General features: G+C 40.6%; 1 protein-coding gene and 1 long non-coding RNA gene across 2 annotated transcripts in view; one reads left to right on the forward strand and one right to left on the reverse strand.

The window, feature by feature from the left end:
• Window positions 1-27,164, forward strand: part of LOC110366702 — a 41,683-nt gene extending 14,519 nt beyond the window's left edge. Inside the window, exon 3 of the long non-coding RNA XR_002426904.2 lies at window positions 26,855-27,164. This is a non-coding gene — a long non-coding RNA (uncharacterized LOC110366702). The remainder of the gene's footprint in view (window positions 1-26,854) is intronic.
• On the reverse strand, window positions 13,651-19,918 carry LOC105915934 (SLIT and NTRK-like protein 5). The gene is made up of 2 exons (XM_012850214.3): window positions 19,481-19,918; window positions 13,651-18,116 (listed from the first exon to the last, which is right to left on the reverse strand). Exon 2 carries the CDS (start codon window positions 18,055-18,057, stop codon window positions 15,445-15,447), a length of 2,613 nt encoding a protein of 870 aa, XP_012705668.2. The 5' UTR covers window positions 18,058-18,116; window positions 19,481-19,918; the 3' UTR covers window positions 13,651-15,444.
• Window positions 27,165-27,821: the final 657 nt, after the last annotated feature.

Raw genomic sequence — 27,821 nt, forward strand, 5'->3', positions numbered from 1 at the left:
AATTTAGCAGGGGGGGGGGGCAGGGGGGGGCCAATGTTTTTTCACAAGGGCACAAAACAAAAGACTGGGGGGGGGGGGGGACTTAACAGGTCAACATTTCATCGTTTAATATATTAAGTAAGCCAAAGAGCCAATTGTAGCTCTGGAACTGCAGGTTGCAGATCCCTGATCTTTTCTCAATACAGCGGGAGCTTAACGTGAAACAGCTTAATTTTTAATTATTGTTATTTTTTTGTTTTATATTTATTTTTTAATCATTTAGTTATTTTATTATTGGGTAAAAACAAACACAAAAAATACAACTGATCCAAATGACCAGTCAGTCACGGTATCTTTGTCAGCATTTATCATCCTAAGAAATTTAATATCATGTTTTTAGTACAGGGGCCATAACAGGAACAGTTTTACAGGGGCACAGGCCCCTGTTGGCCCCTGTCTAAAACCGCCCCTGGACGGACGGCAAAAAAAAAAAAAAAAAACTTGTAGAAGGGTCCAAAAGATTTGTGTCTGGGGCAGAGGTTTACTTTCCAGCAGGACCCTGACCCTGACCCTAAACATACAGCCGAAGCTACAATGGAATGGTTTTCAAATGGCCTAGTCAAAGTTTAGACTTGGATCTAACGAATAATGTCTGGGACGACAACCAGTCTGATTGAGCTTTAGATATTTTGCAAGTATCGTCAACAACTTTAGCCTTTAGATGTAAAAGGCTGGCGGAGGCATGGTTTAAAAGACTTGGAACGTGAACTGGTGCCACAGGGAGGCGGACGCATACAAGCACGGCGTTGTGTTACTCTGTTACACAAAATAGCAATAAAATACATTAAACGTTTTGGTTGTGAACGCAAAAAAAAAGCAAAAAAAAAAAGGTTAAAGAGGTATCATTATTATTGCAAGGAATTGTAAACTCTGGGCAGTTTTTGGACATTTTCTTTAGTGTAACTGTGACTGGAATTTACTCATGCCCCATTGGCAAATGGATCCTTTACAAAGCACAAAGGTCATACGCTGTAATCATCAGATTAAAAACCGGCCAGCTGTAAACTGCCCAATCGTGGAGCCATTAGCCGTTAACATCCTGTCAGCAGAAGGCAGGGAAGCAGTTTGAATTTGAATTGACTAATCTCTACGGTGTCTTAAACAGTAGGGAAACTAGAGGAAAAAGAAAAAAAAAAAAAGCTTAACCGTTGGTGATTTGTCTTTAACTCCAGTTAAAACTAGCACAGTTGTGCTGAAAGAGTCAAAATTTAAAGCTTTAACATTTAAAATTGGACGGACCTTTTACAGCTGGCCAATTAAAGCCCTTCTCTTCTTCCCCACCCAACAGAGGGAGACGGGATCCTTTTATGTGGCTAGGGTTATAGCTACCGAAAGATGAAATTGTTTGCACCCTTGGAATGCATTTTTACTACCAGTCACAGCATAAACCCATTTATATTGCCTTTTGAGCCATTTTTCATGTAACAAAGCTGCAGCGTCGGCTCCAAAGAAGACAAAGAAAAAGAGGCTCGAAGGTGTCCCTCAAAAAATGTCCCCAACAGAATGAAAAAATCTTTTTTTTTTCCCGAGCCGAGATGACGCCGTCTCCAGTCAGATTGATTCCTCCCTGCTAATGGGTTAATTCTGGCATAATTCAATAAGCGCCTTCTCCCATGATACCTTACACATTTATGTGGAGTCTATAATAACGTCCTGACAGTTAGAGGAGTCGGGAATCTCTGGTGGTTTAATTTGGTTCTAATTCCTCCTGTTAACACACTTTAACAGGGCAAATGAGATCTAATACACGCCGCCGACTTGTTCCTGCCGTTTGCATCATTTGGCTTTTGATCAGGTGCGGCGCAGTCACCTGGGGGCAGGAAGGGTGGAAATGCAGGATTCTTTAATATGAAGTTTCAGTTTTGAACCTGTGGATTTTTTTGCGGGCTGAAGATGGGAGGTTAATTGCTTGTGATGCGGAGTAGAAAATGGATTATATCAGGTTACGCTCGGGTGTTCGAGAGCGTAAAAAGAGGAAGCATGGGAAATTCGATGAAAATGATGACTCCGACAAAAAAAAAAAAAAAGATGTTCAACCTTGGAAAACGGAGCTAGTTTAAACATCTAGTCGTCTATTTGTGACGCGAAATTTGGATACATTTCTCATATGAAGAGAATATAATCAAAAAGTAGATCAACTTTTTTTTTTTAAATCTCTGAATGAACCACTTAAATAACATGTTTGGGATCCAGTTTGTTGATTTCGTCTTAGGTGTTATGATTCTTATTGGAACTTACAGGGGTTTTCAAAAGTGTGCACATGCCTGTTAAAACAACACATTTTTATAGTGTAAAAAAAACAGTTGTGCTGCTAGCTAATTTCAACACTTTCCACACATGAATTATGCTGTTTATCTTTTATATATTAGCTGGAAAACAACCAAAAGTGTTAATCGCTAGATTCCATAAATATGCCTTGAATAACACTTAATGAAGCACCTTTTCAATTTTAGCCCAGCGGTCTATCACTTTTTCACATCTTGACTTGGCATTAATTTCCCACTACTTTGCCAAAGTTTCCAAGTCGACCAGATTGTTAAGGACACCTCTTGTTTGAAAAGCAACAGGGTTATTGAAGCTTTTAACTTGTTATATTATCATTAAAAAGTATTTTTTTTTCACTTGAATTGTACTTGATCGACATAACACTGTGTGGAAAAAAAAGAAGATGTTTAAGCATTCTTTACACCACAATAACCAGATAATTCAACATGGCTGTGTATACACTGTTGAAAGCCAGTTAGAATGAAAGAAATGTGCCGGGTTCGAATTTACATGCCTTGCATATAAATGAATAAATTTCTGGGCAATTATCGCCCACTCTCCTTCAATGAGTAATGTGTGTGTGTGTGTGTGTGAGTGAGTGTGTGTGTGTACACAGATTGCTGTTTAAAATTAATTTGTTATTGCCAGCAATTATTGTCACCGCTGGCAAAAGCAAATAAGTTGTTTCAACGGAGACGTCGGTGGTAAGATCCACTTGGGTCCCAGTCACAGTTCCAGTTGTATTAAAGATTCTGAACGAGCTGTTCTCCTGTCTTTCCCACTTTATTTATATATATATATATATATATATATATATATATATATATATATATATATATATATATATATAATAAATATGGAATAGTCACCATTAGAAATGGTCATTATTTTTTCTACCCTGAAACAGAAATTAATGACTTGATGATTAAAAGTTCCAGACATTTTGGTCAACAATTTAAAAAAAAAAAAAAAAAACATTTTAAAGATACAATAAAGTAATGGCTTTTCCCCCCAAACAAAGGCAAAACAGAGCCAGGTAATGAACTATAGATTTCTACTGCAGGTTTTGTATAAAACACAAAGATTTTAGAAAAAAAAATGCACTGAAGGAGCGAACAAATAATGATTCGTGTGTGTTTTACTTGATGACATCACATGAGGCTGAGAAATAAAGCTGGTTAGCTGGTTTTAGTAAAGACTGACAGACACGGGGCTTTTGACAGATTTTGAGAGACATTTCAAAGCACTCAAACTCTATTCTGTCAGCTTTTTCAAGCCTTTCTTCAAAACTCATCCCTCAAAGCAGCGATACTTGCTCTTAAACCCAGGACTATAATAGCCTTAATGATGCAATATTATTGTTTTATACTGCTTTGATCTTGGTTCTGTGCTGACATATCTTTGGAAGGCGACCTAGAGTTTCTGAAAAGGCTTGCTATCAAGAACATATATTCTTTTTATTCCAATTATTATTGATTACACTGTTCACAAATACTCGGGGAGAAGCTACGCAATGTTCTCTCTTATCGCTTCAACTATTCGCTGCAGCCAGAAAAAAAAACACATGTTTAAAAGGACAAATTTGTTAAGATCATGTGAACAAAAACTGAAAAAAGAAAAAGACAATATAGCAATGGGCGATGTGAAAAATCCCTGATTAGTTGTCTTTTGCCTTGTGTGATGTCACCAGGTGCTTTTTGGTGGGAGCTTGCTTTTGGGGGGTCGGTTTTATTTTAAATAAATGTTTTAGAGCAAACATAAATAAAAGTCTGACCATGCTATGTTGCTGTGTAAGTGAAAGACTACAGCTGACATGCAAGGCAGATTTCACAGAAAAGTCTGGCTAATAGTTTTAACAGATCATGCGACTGCTTTAAAAGATGAATGCATTTTAAGGCTTTTTCTTTTGCATGTTTAGAATTCTGAATGTGAGAATTACACAAAGATTTAATGAAATGGAACAAATACAGTAATATATATATATATATATATATATATATATATATATATATATATATATATATATATATATATATATATATATATATATATATATATTGCATTTTAAAGTGAAGTTATTTCCCTGTTGACCAACTTAACACACTTCCTGGTTCTAGAAAGATGGGAAAAAAAGAACATTCCCTGCATGTTCGACTACAAAGCTAACGGAAGATGACCTGTTAAACGAATAAATGCCTCATGTTGCTTTTTTTTTTTCTCCGTTTTTGTTTGTTTTTTCGTACTCATCATTCACCCACTTTTTTTTTCTTTTTTTTTACACCAGTATGACTCTCTGCTTTTCATACGCGAGGCCTACACACACACAGACACAGAGATTCGCAGGTACACAGAGAACATCATAAGTAGCTGACGTCAGTAATGCTGTAAGAGCTCTCAGAGCCCTTCCACAGTAGCCTTTTTTTTTTTTTTTTTTTTTTTTTTTTAACAAGCACACCCACACTCTGCCAAGTTCAGCTTCGCCCATTGTCCAAACACAAGCAAACTGTCACTCGGAGCGCTCCGGGAGGACGACGTGGTTGGAAAAAACAATAGTTTTCCCGTCGAGGCCAGTCCATTTGGAGCGGTTAGAGTTGGTGCCAAACTTCATCCTTTTTAGCGGCTCCATATCTCATGAGCTGAAATCAAATAAGACTGTGGGATTCTGGAATTGTCTTTTTCTTTCTTGTCAGTGCTATTTTCAATGGACACATTAGTATGTCTCTCTCTCTCTCTTTCTCTCTCTCTCTCTCTCTCACGAGTGAGAAAATTAGTTTTTCTACCTCCCACCATTTCATTATCTGAGCGATCTCCCAGCGCACAGCCTAATTCCTTTAGCGAGGCCCCGGTTTTTCTGCAGACTCCTCGCCGCGCTTTCAAAGCCAAGGAGATAGAAACAAAATGGGGACAGGATAGAGAGGGAGAGGGCAATGGATATATAAAGAAAGAAGCAAGTGGAATTTTACAGTAAATCAAAGGGCTGGTGAAAAGGATACAAAGGCGTACGTGTGCACCGAAGACCCTCAAAGATGCAAACCACCCACACGCCAAGCCTTATCTTCTTTCTTCAAGCTATCCCACTTTGGAGACACAAGCACGCCGCTAAAGAGCCAAATTTACCAGCGACAATACAGTCTAATTGTGAACCAAACTCAGACTGAGTAAACACGTTTCCGCTTTGAAGATAACTGGGTTGAACCTGACGGGCAAATAATCTTGTTCCACACAGCACGGAGTCTTTCAAAGGGGGAAAAAAAAAAAAAAACAATCACTGGTGAAAGAGACGTGAGGACTGCTTACTTAAAAAGGAAGTAATTGCAAAGCAGGAATTAATGCAGTCTATATCAGACTTGACTTGTCACTTTGATTTGGCCACAACAAGATATTTAGGCTAACATCACAGATGCAGATTGGGGTATTTGGACACCAAATGAATCCACCGGGTACATTGGAAATGTGTTTTGATCTTTATTGTTACTTGATAACAAAATGTGAGACTGGATTTGATAATCTAATTGAGTTTAGCTTACATAACCATTATTAATTACCCCATCTAAAACATTCTGACGCAACCTCCAAATGAAAATCATCATTCATGCTAATATTGATATTTTGCAGTATATTTTGCGGTCAGGTATTTGTTTAGCTTTGGAACCTGACTCTATTCAATTTAAGTATTGAGCTGAAAAGCTTGATTTTGACAGAATATAGATGATAATGTAAAATGTTTTTCAGAAAAAAACAAAACAAAAACTTAGGGGATTTGTTTTATCTTACATAGTCCTTAGCCCAGTGCAAATATAGCATTGGGCTAAGGACTAGCTAAACTCAGAAGGTTCTTCCATTTTTTTTTTTAACATAAGGTTCATATACAGTCTTGAAATATATCAGATTAAATTATCGTTTTCCAAGTTGAGTATAGAGAACTGAAAATTATTGATGGAAAATGGTTTGTTTCCCGACTTTTTATCTATAAACGGTTTTATATTTTGTATGACATTTGTTTTTTGATTTGCTCTCTTCCAAATTAAGCTTTTTTTGTACCCAACTTTTCAATCATTTTAGTTGTTGAGTTCCTGGCAGATGTAGCACTCATAACCCACATTCCATCAACGTTTTTTATAGGCATTATGAAATATCACGTTAGAAAAGGTTGACTTAAACGGCAGAGCTCGAAAGAAATACTTACATTTCTTAAAGCTTTTATGCCACCTTGAGGTGGATTTTTAGCGAAAAAGAGTCACCTTGGAAAACGGGAGGTGGGGACATTTGCCGAAGGAGTTCTGATGTGGCGAACGTTTAGCATACATGACTGATCAGCTATTTTTGCTGTCTGCATCCTTCAGGATATAGAATTGTATTTCTTTCTCAACATCGTCAGACTACCTGTAACATCGCCAGTACTAGTTGACATGAAAGGACAATGGCAACTTGCCCGATAACAACGCTTTTCCGAGAACCTTTCGCCTTGCTTTTAGACGTGTGGTCCATGCTAGTTTGCAATCTCTACTTCCTGCTTATTACCGTCATGTGTAACCTCAACTTCTGACAAGTACATTTTCTGTAGCCTGATTAATTGACTCCATACCAGTGAATTAACTTTTCTGCGACATTTTAAAAGTTTGCTCAAAATCCACATGACAATTGGAAGGAAGCATTGCTATATTCAAATGACAAAAAAAAGAGCAAAACGCTTTGACCCTCTAGATGAATATTGTAAAGGGCCATCTGTGGCCCTTGCAATGGTTTTGTGTGTCAGTGGACCAAACTACAAAAACAGTGAAAACTTTGCAAAGCAATTTGATGCAGATGGATACCTTTATATTTATTTATCACAGACAAACAGTAATTCTTTGAATTTAGAATATTGGACACAGCAAGATTTATTCAACTTTTTTTGTTTTCATTAAACTAAAAAGAGTGGCCAACATACCATTCCTGTTTGTTGTTTTTTTTTAGAAAAGAACAAAAATGTTTTTGATACCAAATTAGTAGAAAACTGTCAATTAAAAACATTTTGGAAACTTTTTTTTGTGTTTTGGAAGTTTAATGATTTACAGATTCCTTTCTCTGAAGAAATGTATATTTCTTCATTTCATTATAATATTGCATATTTATATAATTGTTGACCAAAGTAAAATATATGTTTTGCTTTTTTTAATGATCTTTTATACCCATAAACACTTTGATGAATTTGGCCTTTGTGGCATAAAAAACATGGGATTCTACATCATCTTAGATCAGGATTTCAAACTTTACCCATGGTTCTAAAGGGACTAATTTGAATGCCATAAAAAGCTATTACCCCTCTTTTTCATTTAAAATAAATGTATTACAGATCGCAAACTATCCTTTAAAGAACCTGTATTAGGAGTAGGATAATAAATACCTGATTTTAAAAATCTAAGTGCTGTAGATTTTCAAACATTGCTTAAACAATTTGGTCCAGATGTTAAGAGGTAGTGGTAAATGGCTAGAGGTGAAGTTAAGGTTGAACTTAATACTATGACCCTTTTTTCAAAGTGCATATTCCACCACTTTTGGGAATTTCTGGACTGGACACAGACTGCTATCATTTTGACTTGAAAATGAGCCCATTAACTACCAAGGACCAAATGTACTCTTAAGCCCCCCCGTGGAGTGTTGTTGGTGGCCATTGCAATCAACTATTTTATTTTATTAATTAAAAAAGGAAAGATAATGTCTTATGTGCGTCGTCTGTGTAATTTTGTGCGTTGTCACCAAAAATGTCATCATGGTAACACATAATGACAATAAAGATTCTTGATTCTTGAGATTGTTTTTAATGGCTCAAAATATACCCAGAGTACAACGAAAGCCAAATCTTTATATAAATGTCCTTTGGCCTTTTGTACCCCCTGTAGTCAACTTGCAAAAGCACGACAAAAAAAAAAAAAACATCTAATAAAGTCGACAAAATCTGCATACCTCCTGCCTTAGCAGCTGCTGTTCAGCATTGAAATCAATGACACATACAAGGCAGGGCAGGACGTGGCGCGGTTCCAAGCAAATACAAGCATACAGTAGAAGCCCTGAGCCTGGATGGGCTCTACTGAAATGACTTGACAGTCTAAAGGAAGCCATACATCAACCTGTTGTTTTTTTTTTGGCCAGGCGGCACCGGGCTCGGCTGGGGAGTCAGTAATGCTATGGTTGCCATTTATCAAACGACAGGGTTACTGCGGCTCCGGATCAGCGGGCGCAGCCGCCATAAACAAACAAACAAAACGGGGGAGGCCTGATGAATACGGCTGTGCTGCCCAATGGGAACTGAAAAAGGAGGGCAGGCTGAGCGGGAGGAGGTTGTCGGGGAGGCTGGAGAAGTGGGCTGGCGGTACAAAGTGGAAACCGTGACACAAAGAAACAAAACAAAACGAAGTGGAACATAAAACGACATTGTTCGTAATATGAGCAGGCACTGTTATAAAGATATTTGTTCAAACATTTCTGCCCATACCTTGATATTACTACGGACATAAGTATGCAACAATGCAAGAAACTGGAAACAGACACTTGTGCATTTGAAACGATCGCTCCCATGGCAATCGCCATCAGTTTTGCATGAAGGGTTTCCATCTCTATATTAACTTCGTCGTCCATTCGGACTGCACTAAAAGGTTAAGGCGGGATTGCAGGAATTCAATTACGTCCATCTGCATTGATTTAGCAAAGGGAAAAATCATGAGCACCGTGTGCTCTACACGCTATTTACTGTCCTATATTTAATATCATTTAAAGGCAAGAACGGCGTTGGGACAGCTTGATTTCCAAAGCTTTGTAAACGAAGCCAGTTTATTCCCGTGATCATCGGTTTTACACAATTTTGATAAATAGAACAGCCCATCCTGTTGTTTAAAATAAAACAAAGGAATAACGATAAATGTTGAGTATTGCTGAAACACAAAAGACACATTGTTCCTTTATCCATACTCTACAGTTGGACATTGATTAAAACATTAAAAAAAAGCAAAGATAAAAAAAGAACTCATACATGAACTCATACATGAAATGCATTATAAAATTATAAGTAGTAATTTATATAATTTAAAAAAATCCACTCATTTTATACTAACTTCTAAAGCTACATTGTTTTACTTAATTCAACAAACCAATCTTATAATACTAAAAATAATGGAGAACTGTGTTATACAAAACTGCTGAGGAGCTGAAGTTATAGTGTTGTATTAAAGTACCATATTTTCTGGTAGATGCAGGTGAATTTGAATTACTTTACCCTGGAATTAAAGTGGTAACGTTTCAGTAAACTCTAGTGACTGGCAGATAATTTCAGTTTTGATGCTTCAGTAAAATAGTATATTTTTCATAACAGCCAGGAAACTGAATTTATAACGTCATTAAAGTAACATACTATCTCGAACAGCGGGGGGAACCTGTCTCGTTCTATCCAAACTGAGAAATGTAATTTTACGATGCCGGGGTCAAATACCATTTGTCTGGAACTGATGGGGACTTGAACCGGCGGAGCTTTGTCAAAATGATTCCTTCCACCAATCACAACAAAGGCAACAAGTACATTCCACATTGATTGTGGCTGTCGCATTTTTCAAAGCGTGTCCTACACATGGCACAGAACGACCTTCAACAGCATAAGGAGAGTGTATCGACAACAGCAATTTTTTAATTGGCAGAAGGCATGATGGCGAGATGCGATGGCAAATCAATCAAAAGTGGAAAAAGCTGAGTAGCCCACGGAAGTGGGAGAGGACATAAATTTGTCAAACTGACAGTCCTGATAAATCAGCGGCATCAAATAAGGACCTATTTTCTTAAAGCCGAGTTTAAAGCCCGCCCTCTTTATTCTGCATTCACTGGAAAATACAAGCATTTCACTTAAACCTAAAGTGCTTGAAAAATATGCTTGAACAGAATTCACTGTGACCAAGTCCTTGACTGTCCCTATGTATGTTAAGAGCTTTACCGTGGCGTTTTATGTTAAAACGCTTCATCCATAATGCATTTTGGCCATAAAGCAGCCCAGTGCCCCGACATAACGATTCCCACTTTGGATTTAAGATCACAGGAACAAACAAAAGTGCAGATGATTGGGGTTACACAGAAAGCAGAGGCTGGAGGAGGAAGGAGAACTGATCAGTAATTATGGCAACGTGAGGTAGGAGAGGAGGCGTTGGCAGCGATGGGGGGTAGAAATCGGTTGAGTGCTGATGAACATTTGAGCATTTCTACATGCCTGAAGGAATTCCATTAACCACTCTGATTAAAGTAATCATTGGAGCCATCGGTGCCTGTCAGATGCCATCCCTGCCCTCTCAATTACCCAGATCTCCTTGAACTCAATTGCTCACATCATCATAGAGACCGGGTGGCAACAGGAAAGCTAGGCGACACCGAGGAGCGAGGCACCATTGGCCGGGAAAGGGAAAGGGGCAGCGGTAGGTGAAGCTTCGCTCGAGCATATGGAAAATGTCCACCCTCTGGATCTCACAGCGTGCGGGGGGCAGACACGTTATTAGCGTGATTATCATTTACACGTTTGGTTGCAGTGTCTGGTGTTGAACCAAGGGCTAAAAACAAGAAAGCTGAAAAGTTGAATTGAGAATTATCTCCAACTGAATTACCGAGGTCTGAATTGTGACTAACATGCAGCAAAATATACTGATATATGACATTTGTCAATTGAAAGAGCAGAAAAACATAAGAATAGAATCATCAGAAACAGTAAAATACACGAAAAATCCCACAAAACCTCCCAACTGAAGAGCTGTTACTATAAACTTGTATAGCTGCAGAAATTGCCACCGATCCGTTGACCCTCTCATAATATGGAAGATTTTAATGGTGCAGTTACACATTTAACTGTTAAATCCGTTGCCATGTTTACAGTCCCACATTCTTTTGAAGTACTTTTGACATAAAAATGTTACACAAATGAATTAAATAGGAAATAAAAATTAATTAGATAATGCGCCATTTTCATTTTGTCACCCATGAGACAAAATATGAGCACCTTTGTAAACAATCCAGTTGGTAGAACCCCAGTAGAACCATAATTTGACAATTAAATCGGCACAATATAGGTACAAATGAAGTTTGCTGGGGAAAACTGATGACTGATGATTACTAGTTAGCTTCCTGAGGCTGCAAAAGGAAATTCTCCCTTTTTTTCCCCATTCAATCTACTTGGCACCTGAAAACCAAAATAAATTAAGCTAAAAAAATATCCCATCTGTACTATAAAGTTATTTTGAAACAGGTGCAATATGCATCAAAATTGAGTAAACGTGATTGTAAAAAGGGGACCTTGAGCTCAGTTTTGCCCCCAGCCCTTATAGCTGGTTAACACAGCCCTGCACATGGTGGCATCAAGCTGATTTTATTTACCATAAACATGCACTTCTGCCAACACCATCTGAGAAGCCACGAAATATGATTCTGAGCAAAACCATCCAAATCAGTTCCAGGAAGAAAAAAAAAAAAAAAGTTTTTATTTTAATTAGCTCTTTTTTTAGAACACTGTTCGAAAATAATTGCTGGGCAAGTTCAACTCCACGCACTGAAAATAGCAGAAGTGATGAGCCAACACTTGGTGCAGCTTGGACAGGTTTCATGCGCTGTGCCACTCTGCTTCCGCATTGATTAGCTCTCAAATGGTGCGAAAGCAGAGAGCGTACGAGAACGCCGGCTGCCCATCAACCCGTCTCTCCCCGTTCTCCCGTCTGAGAGGGGCCTCGGATGGAGCTGCCGCGCTGATGAGCTCTCTCTGCTGCGTTTGGAGCGAAGGGGAGGGGAGGCTTTCACCTCCCGGCGTCCACACCTGCATCGCAGGCCTGCCTTGCATCAGATTCTGCACAATGAGCTTCTGTCAGAAATTATCAGGGATGTTGGTCAGCATGGGTGGGGGGGGGGGATGCAAGACCATCTGGAATGTTTCACCTCGCCGCCTCCTCTGAATACCGAAGCTCACCACAGACGCTCGAAGATTTTTTCTGATCAATTTCGGTTTTCATCAGGTCTAACATGCTAACTGGAATTTCTACCAACTGGATGTTTAACGCACGTGTATTGCACTGGCGCTGTAAGCTGGGTCATGGCAGAAATAAACCACTCATTCTGGGATACATGGATATGCGTGCCCACACACACACACGCGCACACAGATGACAGACCTATTTGGAACACACGATTAAATGATTTCATCAATGTGCTCGAATAATTTATCATCCGACATGAAAAAAAAAAAAAAAAAATCTATAACTCAAGGATATTAACACATAATAATACCAAACCCCACACAGCCATCTGCGCCACATTTTTAAACACTTGCCGCTGCGCTGCTCAGGTGCAAAGTGTTTTGCAATATAAGCGTCGCCAAAAATAAATAGAATTGCGTGTCAGAAACTATGAGCACCCCACAGGCCACCAATGCCAGGCGAGTGCACACACTCCTTGGCTATGATTCACATCTCCCTGCAACATGTATGACACATCCACAGTTACACTCGGTTCCAGGACTCCTCATCTCCCAAATGGTTGCCTTCTGCTCTCATTCTGAGCTTCTCTGAAAACGACGAGGACCCAGAGCCTTACATTTTTTTTTTTTTTTTTTTTTTTTTTTTAACAAGGAGAGGAGCAGGCACCATGATGGGCTTTGGTAGTGGAAAAAAAAATGTAAACAGTTATATAACAGCTCTTTTGCACACTGAGAAGGTTTAATTATAAATTCATTTAATTCCAAATAATTCCCTGTGAGTTGAGAATTAGTCGGCAGGCCTCCTCTCCGGAAAGATGCCGTCTGTCTCTGCTGAGGGAGCGTTTGAATTCCTAAATGGTGACGCTCGCTGCACACTGAAAATGGTGGCACAGGGGCAGTCTCTTGCATTTTTATGGACCCTGCTTTGCATTTTTCAAGGAAGGGGACGGACTGTGGATTAGCCGAACACAAAGTGAAACAAACACTTCAAATGCTGCCGAAAAACAAATAGATAAATACTACTTTGAGGTCAAGACCTGTACTGAAAAGCTGTGCTGTTAATTGAACCCAGTGCTGTTAATTGCAGTTTTGCTCTTTTCGTGTGGAACCTTTTCTGTGCATAGAAAAAAGAACAACCTGTCTGAAACGGGACGTCGCATGCCGCATCAATTCATGCATGAATCAAATCTTACTCTAAAAAAGATAGGCACTCCTAATCTTTCAGTTTTTTGTAAACTTTAGCCACTAAAACAACACATCTGCTATGGACATTAACAGCAGTTAAGAGTCTAAGCAACCTGCTAAAAATATTGTAGATATGCAGAACATTAAAGCATGACATTGGTCATGCTTCAATGCCATCCAAGCAGCTTGTTTTTTTATTATTAAAATATTGCATACTCTGACACTTTCGTGATGATTGTCATTCAATATAATATGTAGCTCTACTCAAGGGTTTGTTTCTAGGGATGAAATGTGAACGTATGACTCTGATAAGTCAGCCTCCGCCAACAGAATGTCACCTGTCGTGTTTGATTTGATCAGTGGTCATAATGTGTCATATCCGACCAGACTCAACCGGCCCAAACAGGGATCAGAACCACAATCATCTGAAAAAGGGTTTAAGATAAACATCGTACTAAAATATCTACAGTTCAGTTAATTATATTTAAAATTTGAGCTTTCTTATGACTATCTTAGCAATTCTTTAAAACTACCTAAAGTAAGCACATGTGCAGAAATCGACCAAGAGGGCTAACTGAGCAACAAATCCAAGTACCTTAGCCTGAACGCTGTCAAAGTTGATACCCACTGGCTTTGCAGGAGCTCCAAGCCGGCTCCATTCATGTTTATATAAATGACCTCCTTGTCGGCTGGCAGGCAGTAATGTAAATGCAGTTGTCATGGTATAATTGCGAAGGTTTAATGCTCATTGATTGAATCCCCATCGATTCTAGTCCTGTCTGAGGCACTGGCTGCCCCTTCGTCTAAAGCACACACTGTATCATCAGTCGCCTCTTCTTAGCCAAGATATAATGTCGCCTGGTTTACCACATTAAAGGTTACACTGAACCCAACTCAGATGGTCTTCTTCGTATCAACCAAACACTTTACTTTTTCCTCAAAAGCACAACATGTGAACCTGACATCCTTTTTTTTTTATTTGATGACAATAACATAGTTTGGTCAATATAGTGCAATAAGTGCAAAGCAATCAAAACAAAGAAACTAGTAAGGGATAGAGAATCTGCCAATGCTTGTATAAAAATAGGTGTTACATTGATTAAAATATCATTATTTCACAACATAATGAATAATTCAAATATCATTTATGAATTTAGGTTTGATAACATATCATTTCTAAATATTAAGAATGAATACTCATATTCATTTTTAATATAATAATCTTCTTTATGAGAGCTCAACGAAGGCAAACCCGCCTTCCAATTTCAAAAAGTGCAGAAAGCATACAAAGACACATTTTTTTTCTCGTTTTTCTGAAATCTTCAAATGACGCAGTCTGTTTTTGAACAACTGGGGGGTGTGCCACTTTCAAAAATAAAAAAAAAGCCACTGTTACAATGCAGAGCTACAGTAAATGAAACTACAAACATAAGCCTTTTTTTTCCGGAGGATCATGGAATATGATGACACAGGTAATATCTGATGTAGAATCAAAGATTTTTTTTTTTTTTAAAAGACATGGCAGATTATATCAATAAATACTTACTTACAGACTACAGCAGAAAATAGTCCTACACAGTTCTTATCATCTGCTGTACAAGTGTTTCTTTTCTCTTTTTTGTGTCCAGGAGGGATTTTATAAACATGTTTTCTCTTCTGATTCACAATATACCTTTTTTTTATGTATGGTTATATTCCTGAAAATGAAGTTGGATAGGATTTACCAGTAGTTACATTTTGTGTTATTCCATCTTCACCATAAAAAAATAAAATTTGCATCATCAGTGGAGTTTGTTCGTCTACGTGTCAGAAAGCTGTATCTGTTTTTCGTGCTGTCGTGTTTCAGAAAGAATTGATTGTTCGGCACACCCCGTCCTACCTCGCTCCCTTCTGTGTTTCTGTGCCAAGGCACCCTATATGAAACTGAGCCACTGTTTCAGGAAGGAGCAACAGAGAGTGTGTCTCATTAGCATTAGCAACTGTGTTGCTCAGAACTGACTAAAGGTGGTCTGTTTCTCCAGGACCTCGAGGTAATCCGGCTCAGACTGCAGTTTAGCTTTTAGCTCCAAATATTCGTTCCTGTTGGGCTCCACATAAACAGTACTGGGTGCTGTGCCGTAGAGCACTGTTTCTCTTATCCTGTCCGGGTGCAAGAACTGCCGTCTGACATCGAAATTCGGGTTGTACGTGTACGACACAGGCCCAGTGTACTTGTACTCTAAATTGGCTGCTGGGATGGATGGGATGGACTGGTGCGGGGATTGCTTATCGGGTTCCAGAATGCCCCGGAAAAAGTGGTCTGCATCCTGGACGGGGGAGGGGTTGTCGCGAGGCTCGATGGTGCTGACGCTGTATGCAGGACTCCTCAATGTGCTACTATCCCTTTCCTCATCCTGGGTACTCCTGTATGTCACCTTGAGCTCGTGCAGGTCTCGGTAATCCTCCACCGTATTTCCTTCCCGCGACCTGTAAATGGGATTCTTGCACATGTGGCCCATAGGGTGGGGAATATACTCGTAAACGTGACCGGCAGGGGCTTTGACTTTAGGGCCAGAGCGATTGCTGTAGAGGCTGTATTGCAGGTTAAAAGAGCTCACGTCAGAGTTGTTGGTGCTAGTGCGGTCGCTTTGAGACTTTTTGCGCCTTTTCATCACCACAACGAAGAGTCCCGCCGCCACAAAGACAGACATGATGAAAACGAGCAAGAGGCTGAGGATGAGGACGGAGAGGGGAACAGTGCTCCTGGGGGTGTTGAACTTCTGGGGGGCATCAGTTGTGACAACATGGTCGTCCATGGGCTCCTCGGTGGGGGGAGTTGGTGAGATGTAAGCGACGGTGTAGTCCGGGCACAGCTGCTCAGACTGGATTGAACGCAGATCGATCCCAGTGTGGCGTTTGGGCGTCTTGCACAGGACCTCATTAACCACCGTGCCTGCACTGAGCTGCTCAAGCCATATCTTCATCCCCACTATGTCGCAAGAACAGTCCCAGAGGTTATCAAACAGATCAATCTGCACAAGCAACTTGAGCTGATCTAAAACACCGCTTACAGGGAGGTTTTGGAATTTGTTGCTACGCAGATTAAGACGAGACAGGGAAAGGCTGGAAAAGATGCCCATGGGTAAAGTTTTAAGGTGGTTGTTGTTGAGAAAAAGCAGCTGGAGATTAGGCAGGTAGCGAAAAGTGCCAGCCTCCACCTCCTTGATTTCGTTATACTCTAAATAAAGGAACTGCAAGTTCTGCAAGCCAAAAAACATCTCTCCTGTAAGCCTGTCCATGAGATTACCATTTAAATACAGCCGACGCAGGTTTGTTAAATCCCCAAAAGCCCTGTCATGGATCACACTTATCTTGTTGTTTCCCAGGTGAAGCAAATCCAATCCAGTGGCATCGACAAAATCAGATCTTCGCACCACAGCGATGTAATTTCCAGTGAGATACATTTTTTTAGGGTTGTATGGCTTGGGTTTAAGATCAGAAATGCTTACAATCTTTCTCTCTTGGCAGTTGACATTTAACCCAATTTCAGAAATCTGCAGATTACATGTGCAGGCAGTGGGGCAGTCCAAAGGCACAGGAGATTTGGTCTGAAAAGCAATGATGGGGCCATAGTTATACGGGTTACCGCCCGGTAACCGAGAGGTGGGCTTTACCCTAATTCTTGGGCCCTTGGTAGGTCTGCTGGAGTACCTAAGAATAGGTGAAGAGGTGGGAGAGGCTGTGACAGCAGCAGGTGTGGTCTGATAATATCCATTGGTGCTGCTGGGTGGTGCAGGCCTGACTGTGTCCTCTATGGGTCTCCGCGGGCACAGCTCCTGCTTGGACACCTCATCCAGGTCTCTGCCATGCAGCCTGAAAGGCGTCTCGCACACTACCTCCCCAACCAGAGCCGTGTAGGCTATGCTTTCCAGCCAAGCCTTGAGAGCAATGAGCTCACAGGAGCAGTTCCACGGATTTTCCTCCAGTTGTAATTCCACAACTTTGTCCATGTGCTCCAGGAGGCCAATGTAGGGGAACATTTTTAACCGGTTCCCCCTAAGGTCCAAGTGCGTAAGGGGGACATTCCGGAATATATTCGGGGGAAGGGCAGAGAGCAAGTTATCATTCAAAATCATCACTGTTAGTTGGTGTAGTCTGCTCAAGGCATTGGGCTCTATAGTTGTGATGTAATTATAATCAATTTGTAGGTATTCCAAAGATTCCAGCCCTGTAAAAGTGTCGTCCCTCAGAAGGTCAATCTTGTTATTATTCAGGTGCAACCTTTTTAATCCCTGGAGTCCGTTAAAGGCACCTGACTCAATCTCGGAGATATCATTGTTCCCCAAGTGCAGGATGGTCACCCCGGTGTAATTGATGAAATCGTTGACTGACAGCTTCTTCAGAAGGTTCCCTGTCAGCAGGAGGTGGTACATCGGGAACTGAACCGGGCTGATCTCTGTCAGTCTGACAATCCCCCGGTCCTCGCAGCTCACCGTCAGGATCCCCTCCTTCTCGTCGCACGTGCACAAGCTCCGGCAGATCTCCCCATAATTGTCATACATCTCGACCAATCTCGGAGATGATGCAATCAGAAGGATTATTTTTAGGATCCAGATATGCATTTTGTCCTGGGAGAGGATGTCCCGGCTCACTCGAGTGTGGTGCCAGTGTGAGGTGTCATCTAGGGAAGGGGGGGGGGGGGGGATATGGGGTAGAAGAGAATAGAAAAAGGAGGGGTTCTTTTTTTATATGGCACAGGAAATGCATGAGACGTGCAAACATTTATAAAACTGCATAGCTGCCTTCTAAATGAACTGAGCCCCTGTGAGTATTCATGGCACACAGTCAAAAACAAGTGGGCCTATTGAGGGTTGCTCGGCATGCAGATGTGCAGCAAGTTCAGTGCTTGATAACTAAAGACATGGATGATAGGTATGCAAGTTGTAGGATTGCTTAATTCCAATCCATCTTGCAAATCGAAAAATAACACTTCACAACTGGATTTTCAGAAGCAGGAAAAAAAAATACCAACCACCCTTCTCTAAAATACCTACACAGGAATCTTCCATCGTTTTCTAGTGAGGAATCCTCTCTTCCCCCTCCCCCCCACCCCCAGCAAACTGTGGCCAAACTGTCTGGATTCTTTTCCTTTTCCCGGCTGGGAGCAAACTGCTACAGGAGGACACAGAATTTCATTCGAGAGCAGTATCATTAAATCGATTCTTAGTTAGGGGGGGGGGGGGGGGCGGCGGCGGAAAAGAAAAGGGCAGAAAATGAAAACAAAAAGACGGATCTCTCTCCAAAGGAATCGATCGACAAACAAAATAAAAAAAACAAACAACACACACAAAAAAAAAAAAAACAGGCACTGTTAATCTTGGAGAGGGAAAGGAAAGGAAAAAAAAAAAAAAACGGCCTAGGCGACAGAACCTCCTTTTGCCTACAGGCAGAAATGATCTAGAGAAGTTGATCAAAGACGAAGACGGTGCGAGGGGCTGTTGATCTCCGGTAAGTAACCAGAAGATGAGGCGGCATTGCATCTGCTGCTTCAGAGGGGGCTACATATTGTTTCCCCTTTTTGCTCCGCGAGCACGCGCAATTACACGTGCACACGGACATTTTAGACTATGTATACCCCCCCCACCCACCCCCCACCCCCGCGCGCAAAACTGTCTTGTTTAAGAAATCCAGCACTGCAATTATTTTCTTTAAAGTCACGTTTCATCCAAATAGTTGTGTTTATTGCGGGCGCGCCTGTAAGATGATAATGTTTATTATGTTTATTATTAATAACTAGAGAGGCATTTTTGCAAAGGTAAGGGGGCAGCGGCGCACACACCTTTTTTCCAAACAGTGTCTTAAATCGGATCAACTTCGCTAATGCAGTAGAGGGCAGAGAGAGGGTGGCTGTGGTGGGAGGGGGTGGGCAGACAGAGATTTCAGCACCTTGGACAGATCCCCGTGAAAAACAATTCCGACCTACCATAGGCAGCCTCGAAATTCAAGCATATGTATGATTAAATACATGAATCATAGACATCTTACCGTGCTGATGCCTCCGAACGCCAAGGCATCCCGAAAATCACGGTCCCCTCTCTCCAAGCTCAGTGGAAAACATTTATTTGTCTTTTCTCGTTCTCCTATGATTTCACCCGTCCTTCACTCGATGCAAAAGCGGATGAAATCAAAAATGGGGGTGAAAAAAAAGGAAAATAAAATAAATAAATAAAAAAAAAAAACAAGTCAAGTCTCCTCCGCGTTAGGCTCCATACAGCAGGCGCACGTTAAGAGTGGCGTCTGATCCGGGAGGAGGAGGAGGCGGAGGAGGAAGAGGAGAGGGGGGGGGGGAGATCTCATTCAAGCCAGCGCGGCTCCCGAGTCCGTCCGGCCGAAATCAGCGGCGTCATCTCGGAAGAGAAGCCAGAACCAAAGTTCAGACATGGCTGAGAACACAGCGCGGTAATCCCACATCTCATCTCATCTCATCGCATCACACCGGGTTTGCCGCATGCATTTTTAAAAACCGTGACTTCCCTCCAAGTGCGCACCGACTTGAAGCAGAGGACAAAATGCGCCTCTTTATTTCCGCCGTCAGAGCGTCCAAAGCGAGCGCAGATCAGCGAATATGCTCTTCCAGCTTTCTCCCCGTAATGCAAGAATCCCGATCCCCCCGTCCTCTCTCTTTCCGTCTCTGTCTCTCTCTTGCTTTCTCTCTCTCTCTTGCTTTCTCTCTCTCTCTCTCTCTCTCTCTCTCTCTCTCTCTCTCTCTCTCTCTCTCTCTCTCTCTCTCTCTCTCTCTGCAGCTCTGCATCGGTCATGCGATATCCAGCGTTGCTGCTGTGCACAAGCTTGATCTTCCCACCAAAACCACCCCCCCCCCCCCCCCCCCCCCCCAACTAGTGGAACTTGATCTCAGGCTGGCGCAAAGCAAAAGCGGTATACATGTTCTACATCTACGGGGAATGATCCAAAAAGAAAAAAAAAAGGAAAATGCGCTGACGCTCAGTGCGGGAACGGAAAGCAATTTAATGCAGGCAATAGTCTTAAAAAGGGTGTATGGTAATGTAGAGGAGGGTGGGTGGGAGAAAGACAGGAGAAGGTTGGTTGTGGGGGAAGGAGGAGGCTTGAAGAAGACCCGCAGAGGGCAGCACGATGATGAAAAAAGACATTCTTTGCAGCAGCAACAAGCGTCTAAGAGCCGCAGCTGGGCGCACCAAGCTGTTTTATTCATTATGAATGGCTCTCATCCACTCAGAGCTCTTTTTTGTGATGGTCGGGGAACTCGCTTTGCCTTGGAATGAGTTCAGAAAACGTCCTCCCCTGACCTATATCACCTTTAACTAACTCATAAGACTCCTCCCCGTTGAACTTTTCAACATTTTGCTACATTTCAGCAAAAAAACAAAACTGCTGTGTATTGTGTTTGGATTCAATGTGATCAACCGATAAAAAAGTATTAACCGATAAAGAGTCTAATTGTGAAGTGGAAGGAAAGTTAAAAATGTCAGAAAAAGACAGCCTGAGTAGGAGAAGTATCTCTCTGAGATGACTCTGAAGGAGCTTCAGAAATTCACAGCTCTGCTGAGAAAATCAGTTCACAGCTGTTAGTTGTAAAGTCAACCATTCTAGCCTTAATTGACAGTGGCAGAAAATAAGCCATCGTTGAAAGAAGACATAAAAAGTCTAGTTTAGAGTTTGCAACACACCACGTAGAGGACAGAGATAAAAAAAAACAACAACAATAAAAACATGAAACAGGGGTGACTGCCTTCAGCAGGAACAGGGAAGTTGATCAGAGTTGATGAGAAGTGGGATGGAGCTAAATACAGGGCAATCCTGGAGGAAAAGCTAGTAGAGCAGGGGTGTCCAATATGCATTATTGACCCTTAACAATTTTGTGTGGCACCCTGATCCAAGCGTGCGACAAAACGTGCCTATGACGACAGGCCATTGATGCAGGTGGGCACATTTTGAAATTTTAGGGAAAGATCTTTACTGAAAAATGAAAATCTTCTTTAAAGGGAAAATGGTTAACCATAAAAAAACGTTTTTTTGTTTTTCTCCTTTTTTTTTCTTAGCTTCACGATATGTGAAAATTTCCTGCAACTCCAAAAAAAAACCTGAAAAACAAACATATCAACATTTAGGTTTAGACCAGAAAAACAGAAAAAAAAAATCAACTCCCAAAAAAAAAAAAAAAATTATAGTTTTTATTTTAATAAGAACATAAGTTATTCGGTCACTAGATACAAAGCTGGGAATTAAAAAAAACAAAAATAAAATAAAATAAAATAAACATATCCCACCCCAAAAGACTTGCAGCTATTATTGCAGCCAAGTTGGTTCTACAATGCAAAGTCTCCGGAGGGCTAAATATGCCACACTTTTCAGATTTTTAACCATTGTTTTATGTCACAATTATGTGCTACTTAGTATTTGTTTCTCATTACATCCCAGTAAAAATACAGACATTTGAGGCAGTATTGTAACAAAATGTGAAAAAGTTCAACTGGTGTGAGCACACTTGCAAAGCACTGTACCAAAGTTGAGCCAGAACCATTTCAAATCCATACGGATTAAACCTATAGTGCTTGCAAACACAAATTTACAAGAGATCTACATCCAGAGAATTGAATTTACTGTAGGATTAAGCTTAATCCAGTTTTGCACCAAATACTCCAGCCCACTAATGCTGCCATGCAGCTGCAAGATCTCCATTTTTTTCCTTCTGTTTTTTTTTTTCTTTTTTACAAATTCATGGTTCATTTACCCCTCCCCCTCCCCCGCTCCCACCACACATTACCAAAGGAATATAAGTCGAGTCAAAAGCCGACGCTGCCCTTTCACCCTCTCTCGCTGCAGAGAGACATGAAACTTTAGAAGCACTTATAACTAAAGCCCGAACGGAAAATCAAATTAAATCGAGGCATATGGTGGGCCGCCCATGTCCAAAGAGATTTCCCACTTAGTATTGTGCAATAATAATTCAACTCTTGGTGCTCTCCGTCTTTAGCATGCGGGGAGCGACAATAAGCGGATGTGGCATCCATGCTGGCTTTTTTCAAAATTAGCCGTGGAGGACGCATTGAATTATCTTAAAGTCTTGTTGCTCTGTAATCGTATTAAGAGCGGTCTATCCTTTGGGGATTGGTAAATCGGTATCAGACTGGGACACAGCAATGGTTACTCCCTCGCTGTAGAGGAAGGAGCGCCCCTAAGAGGCTTTGTGGCATCAAAGCGAAGGGTGTAGATGCCCTGAATCATATTTTGTTGCCTTTCTGCTGATGCGGAGGGTAGATAGCCCCTACATTAAGTGGTTCTCGGATCGGCATAGCAAGTTGGACAAACTTTGCCAACTTTGACTTAGCTGGATCAAAGTCTATTAATGTCAGGGAACATTTTGCACAATGCACGCAAACACAAACATGTCGAGGTGCCCAGAAACGATGTGAATCTCTTCTCCGCACAAGCCTAATGGGCTCATACAAACACGAGAGCCATTACCGTAGATCAACCGCACAAAGCACACAATATTCTAATCAGGTCTTGGACAAATAAGTAAGTTATTAAATGCAAATGAAAGTTCACGCTGTAGTGAGCTTAACATGGATCTTTTGCTGGATCTTAATGGATTTTAAACATGATAGAAACGACCTTTCTCCTTTGAACTCATTAGCGCAGCAGCTGTGGAGTGTTGTAAAAGCATATTTCATCGATAGCTATTTTTACTTAAATGGTCAAACAATTTGCCACATATTTGCTATGTGGGAATTATTTGACATTTTAGGCATTTCTTTATAGGAAGTTTTAAAATCCAGGGGTTATATGGTGAGGTTGTTAGTAGTAAGTGTCTTACCCGCTATAGGTGACACTGAGTGACCTCTATTTGCAGAAAGATTCAACTGAATTGTTAGTCAGAGTGAGGCCAGTTCCAAAGGGAGTGTCTCCAATTTATTAACCCATTTTACAACAAGTGTTTTATTGGTCATTTTCAACAAATCCATCAGAATTTAGGTAATGCGGTATAAAAGCTGAGAAATGATTATTCACCAGCTGAGATTAAAGTTTTTGCAGCTCTAACAAGCTTTCAGCTCAGTTCTGACTCCTTTTTAGCTAGTTGGAAGTTAGAAAACAAGTAGTATTTGCTTATGGTTGCATAGCGTGAGCATGCTAACTGCTGTTAGCAATAAAATAATAAGATATTCCTAAGCATCAAAATGCAAATGCTAAATAGTATTCATTAAGATGCTCCATCAAAAATGTAAGCAAAGAGTTTAGTCCTCAAACTTTCATTAAATTTTATATGTAGGGCGGCCAAGTTCAAATTAAACTCTGTATTTAGCTGACAACTCCCAACTTTCCAAGTCACAATTCCAACATTAGAGGACATTTTAGTTCATTCTTTGGACTTCAAAGCAGAAATTATGATTGCAGTGTACAAATCAAATGCCTCATTACATACTGCACATAACCCCACCTCCTAACTTTCGTTGTAAAAGAGAAACAAAGGCTTTTACTGTCAAGGAATTGATCTGACGCTGCCTGTCAATAAACCGTTGAGCCTCGGCAGTAACTGACCAATCAGCGATCACCATTTGTCCCAAAGTGATATGCCCCTTACCTGCCCAAGTTGCTCCCTCTTAACCCCCAACAAAATCCCAGAAGGTTACATTACGAACGCGTTGCAGTCAGATTGATTTTGTTAAAAAAGCTAACCTCAACAGCAAAAATGATTAAACATTAGTAGGGAAAGTAAAATTCAGACACGCGATAGAGGGTGTTTATTCCTTTCCCGAAACCTACAAGGTGTCTACTAAAATGTAAAACATGGATTTGCGGCTGAGCCTCATGAACAGCTGTACACAACTGTGATTAACAGAGAACTAACGCAGGTTCGTCAGTATGAATGTAACTAGATTTTTGTTCATAAACATTGCATGGATAATGGTTTAAATTAAGGGGTGATGATTAACTCTAGTTCTACTGTGTTTTATGTGTACTGGGTATGAGTATGTTGCAACCACTGGTTGCCTAAGTTTTTTGTTGTCAGTTATGATCAGTGAGCATGACTTGGATTTTGCACAAAGTGTTTAATATGTGCAAAATAAAGAATTCCACTGTAAACTCTTGCCTATCCTTACCCAGCATTATAAATGCTGCCCGACTCTTAGTCTCCAATATCACTGCTGCACTTTATCCGGAAACTTACTGCATATTTGTTTACATTGCAACTGTCTACTGTTAAATCACTGCTGCACTTTATCCGGAAATCAATTGGAATTTATCCTGTAAATTACTGCAATTTATTACTGCATTTTAATCCAGTACTGTAAATTCACAACAACGAATCCTGTAGAGTTACTGCAATTTCTCTGAGCTGCATGAAAACGAAATTTCGTTCTGTATGCACTCTGTGCATACAAAATGACAATAAAGAAAGTCTAAGTCTAAGCCATTGATAACTTGATGGAAGTATGGAAACATCTACTGCAGTCTGCAGTAAGTAGCTTTAAAGGTAAGCTTTAAAGGAGCAATAAGTCAGATATTTACTGTACAATCAACCTAAATCCTTCTTATGTATCACCTGGCATGCAAGTACCATTCCCTATAAACAATCGGTCCTCTCCATCAACAATAGTCCGGTTTTTCTCCTTTCAAACCTAGAGGTATGGTCCTTAACTACTTTGGCTCAATATTTAGCCCGTTTTTACTTCCTGGTTCCTGAGACAATCCTATGAGTGTTCCCAGTGTTCCCAACAAATAGTGCAGCACTTGATATTTTATCTTGGCAAAAGAGTAGCAGCCTGCAAACATGAAAGCCAGTAAGAGAAGCGGACCAGCATTAGAACAGAATACAACATTATATACCTATGCGGTGGAAGTAAAAGTTCACAACAGCAACACATTGTTTAAAAGTGGCAGACTGTTGTACCGATTTGAGCCACAAGGTATCAGAATTACTTATTGCTCCTTTAATTATTTGTTTCCTGCAATTTTTGCTTTAATGTTTATACATAAGGCAAAAATGCCTCTTTTAAGAGGTAATGGCGGTGAAGCTTCACTATCACCACCATATATATATATATATATATATATATATATATATATATATATATATATATATTTATTTATTTTTTTTTTCTAACCTTCTTTTGACTACAGACAAAGAAGAATAAAAAAATCATGAAATCATGTTTTGTCTGACAGGAATTAAGGCTTTGTGAGCAGACTTTATTTTGCTGATAGACGAGGAGCCAAAAGACATAGACATTTTGACATATTAATGAAAGGTCTGATGATCGGTTGCTGTTTTCAGCTGAAAATTGTGTATTTAGATTAAATATTTGACCTAATTTTATCCTGTCTGACTTTGTCATCCAGTGTGCTGTGCTTTTGCAGTGTATGTATGTATATATATGTATATATGTATATATATATATATATATATATATATATATATATATATATATATATATATATATATATATATATAAAACTTATTTAGTGATTGTCCTTTTCTAGTTGAGTCATAAACCACCTTTTAAAAACAGATTTCTGGTGCTTGTGCCAAGGTATATTCTGTGGACTTTGGATGTTTTTTTCAATAGTTTGCTGTCAAACTCAGTACTGTGGCCCAATATTGTACAGCCTGTTCTTAAGAATTGCAAATGGACTTTTAAGGTTTTGTAGCAAATGCATTCTTCAGTTGAAAAAAAACTAAGTTCCTAACGGATGTGCAGGTTTGAATGTTGAGACAGAAATCCCTCTTGCAGCTGTAAATATTTATCAGGAAATTATTTATACTTCAGACAGATGCTCTGTCGCTCTGATATAAACCTAAACCAGATACCATACATCTTCACAGAGCTGTGTCTGTAATGTTTCTTAGCCATCCATACAAGCTTGACGAGGTTCATGGTCCCGGGTTGTGTCCAGAAAACTCTCATAGATAGGTGCTCAGAGGGCATCCTGATCAGATAACCGATCCAGATCTACTGACTCCTTGTGATGTGGAGAAGCAGCAGCTCTACTTTGAGCTACGCCCGAATGAAGGAGCTACACTCTGTATCTCTAAGGCAGCCGCCCTATTAAAGGAGATCTCTTTGGCCACTTTGTATTTGGGATCTTGTTCTTTTGGTCATGTTGATGAGGACTGCTGAGTGTCTGAACTAGATATAGTAATTAATGGGAAACCTCTGCGTCTGGCCAAATGTCCCTCCTCAGTTAAAGGGCTGGTTTGGGTGATGATATGCAGCTCTACTAAGTTGACTTCTCTCTGATTGGCTACAACCATATTTGGAAAACCAGTCAAACGTGACTCCTCACACCACTTTCCCCCCCCTCCATCCACAGCTCCCTTCAACCCCCCATTACAAATCCATTCTGGCTATACGGCCGGTTGAAGTGTTTGTGTTGCAGGTTGTCAACTTTTAAACCGGCGGCGTGATTCAAACAAAGAGGGACCGAAATACAAAACCACACAGGCCGCGTCACAGCGGGGGAGCTCGCAGCGGCTGCTTGTGCAGCTGGGAGACGGAACCACTGCGGTACCGTGGCCAGCTTCCAGCTCCACAGCATCACAGGAATACGCAGCTGGGATCCAGCGCTTCACCGCGGCGCCTCAGTGGAGAACATGCTGACAGCACGGTTACCTTGTGCAGCTGTGACGGTCGCAGTTCAGTTACAAACACACCTTTCTTACATTTCAGAGCATTTATACATTAAATAAACCTGCGGGTAATGACAGCGAAGTGGTCACCACCTTTCGTGTTGGTGCAGAAGTTGTTTTTTTTTTTTTTATCCGTTTATTGGAAAACCCAGACTTGAATTCCTCCACAGGAAACAGTCTTCAGTAAAGTCTTGTGTGATTCCCTCATCTTTCGGGAGTGAGTGGAGACTCCATCCACTTTTGAGCACCCCCGAATGTTTCAGCTACCCTTTTTGATAACTGCTGTGAAGCTGCTGTCTGCTGTCTGCTCTGCCTTCCTCTTCTCAGGTCAGCCAGTGAATCAGCTGGAGGGAGGAGGGGAGAAGGAAGGCTGTTTGCTTGATGGTGTGCTCTGATTGGAGAATATGAATACGTAGAAAGACAACCCGTTTTCTGATCTGACCGTTTTTGAGCAAAGCAACACAGCGGGCTGTTCCTGAGCAGGTGGTTTGGTGTGCGGTTTTGACATTAACACGACCTCATCAGTGCACAACAGACTATATTATACTCCCAAAACCTCAGAAAAAGTAATTTGTAGTCATGGCCTCTTTAACACATTTAACCTAGCTGAGCCAGAGAAATAGTTTTACAGATATCAGCTGATATCTCCGACGTGGGAACGAAGGAATTTGAGAAGAGTCTCAAATAAGGGTTGCATCAGTTTCTTATAGATCAGCA

This window comes from Fundulus heteroclitus, chromosome 24 (genome assembly GCF_011125445.2).
Source record: "Fundulus heteroclitus isolate FHET01 chromosome 24, MU-UCD_Fhet_4.1, whole genome shotgun sequence".
Taxonomy (NCBI): domain Eukaryota; kingdom Metazoa; phylum Chordata; class Actinopteri; order Cyprinodontiformes; family Fundulidae; genus Fundulus; species Fundulus heteroclitus.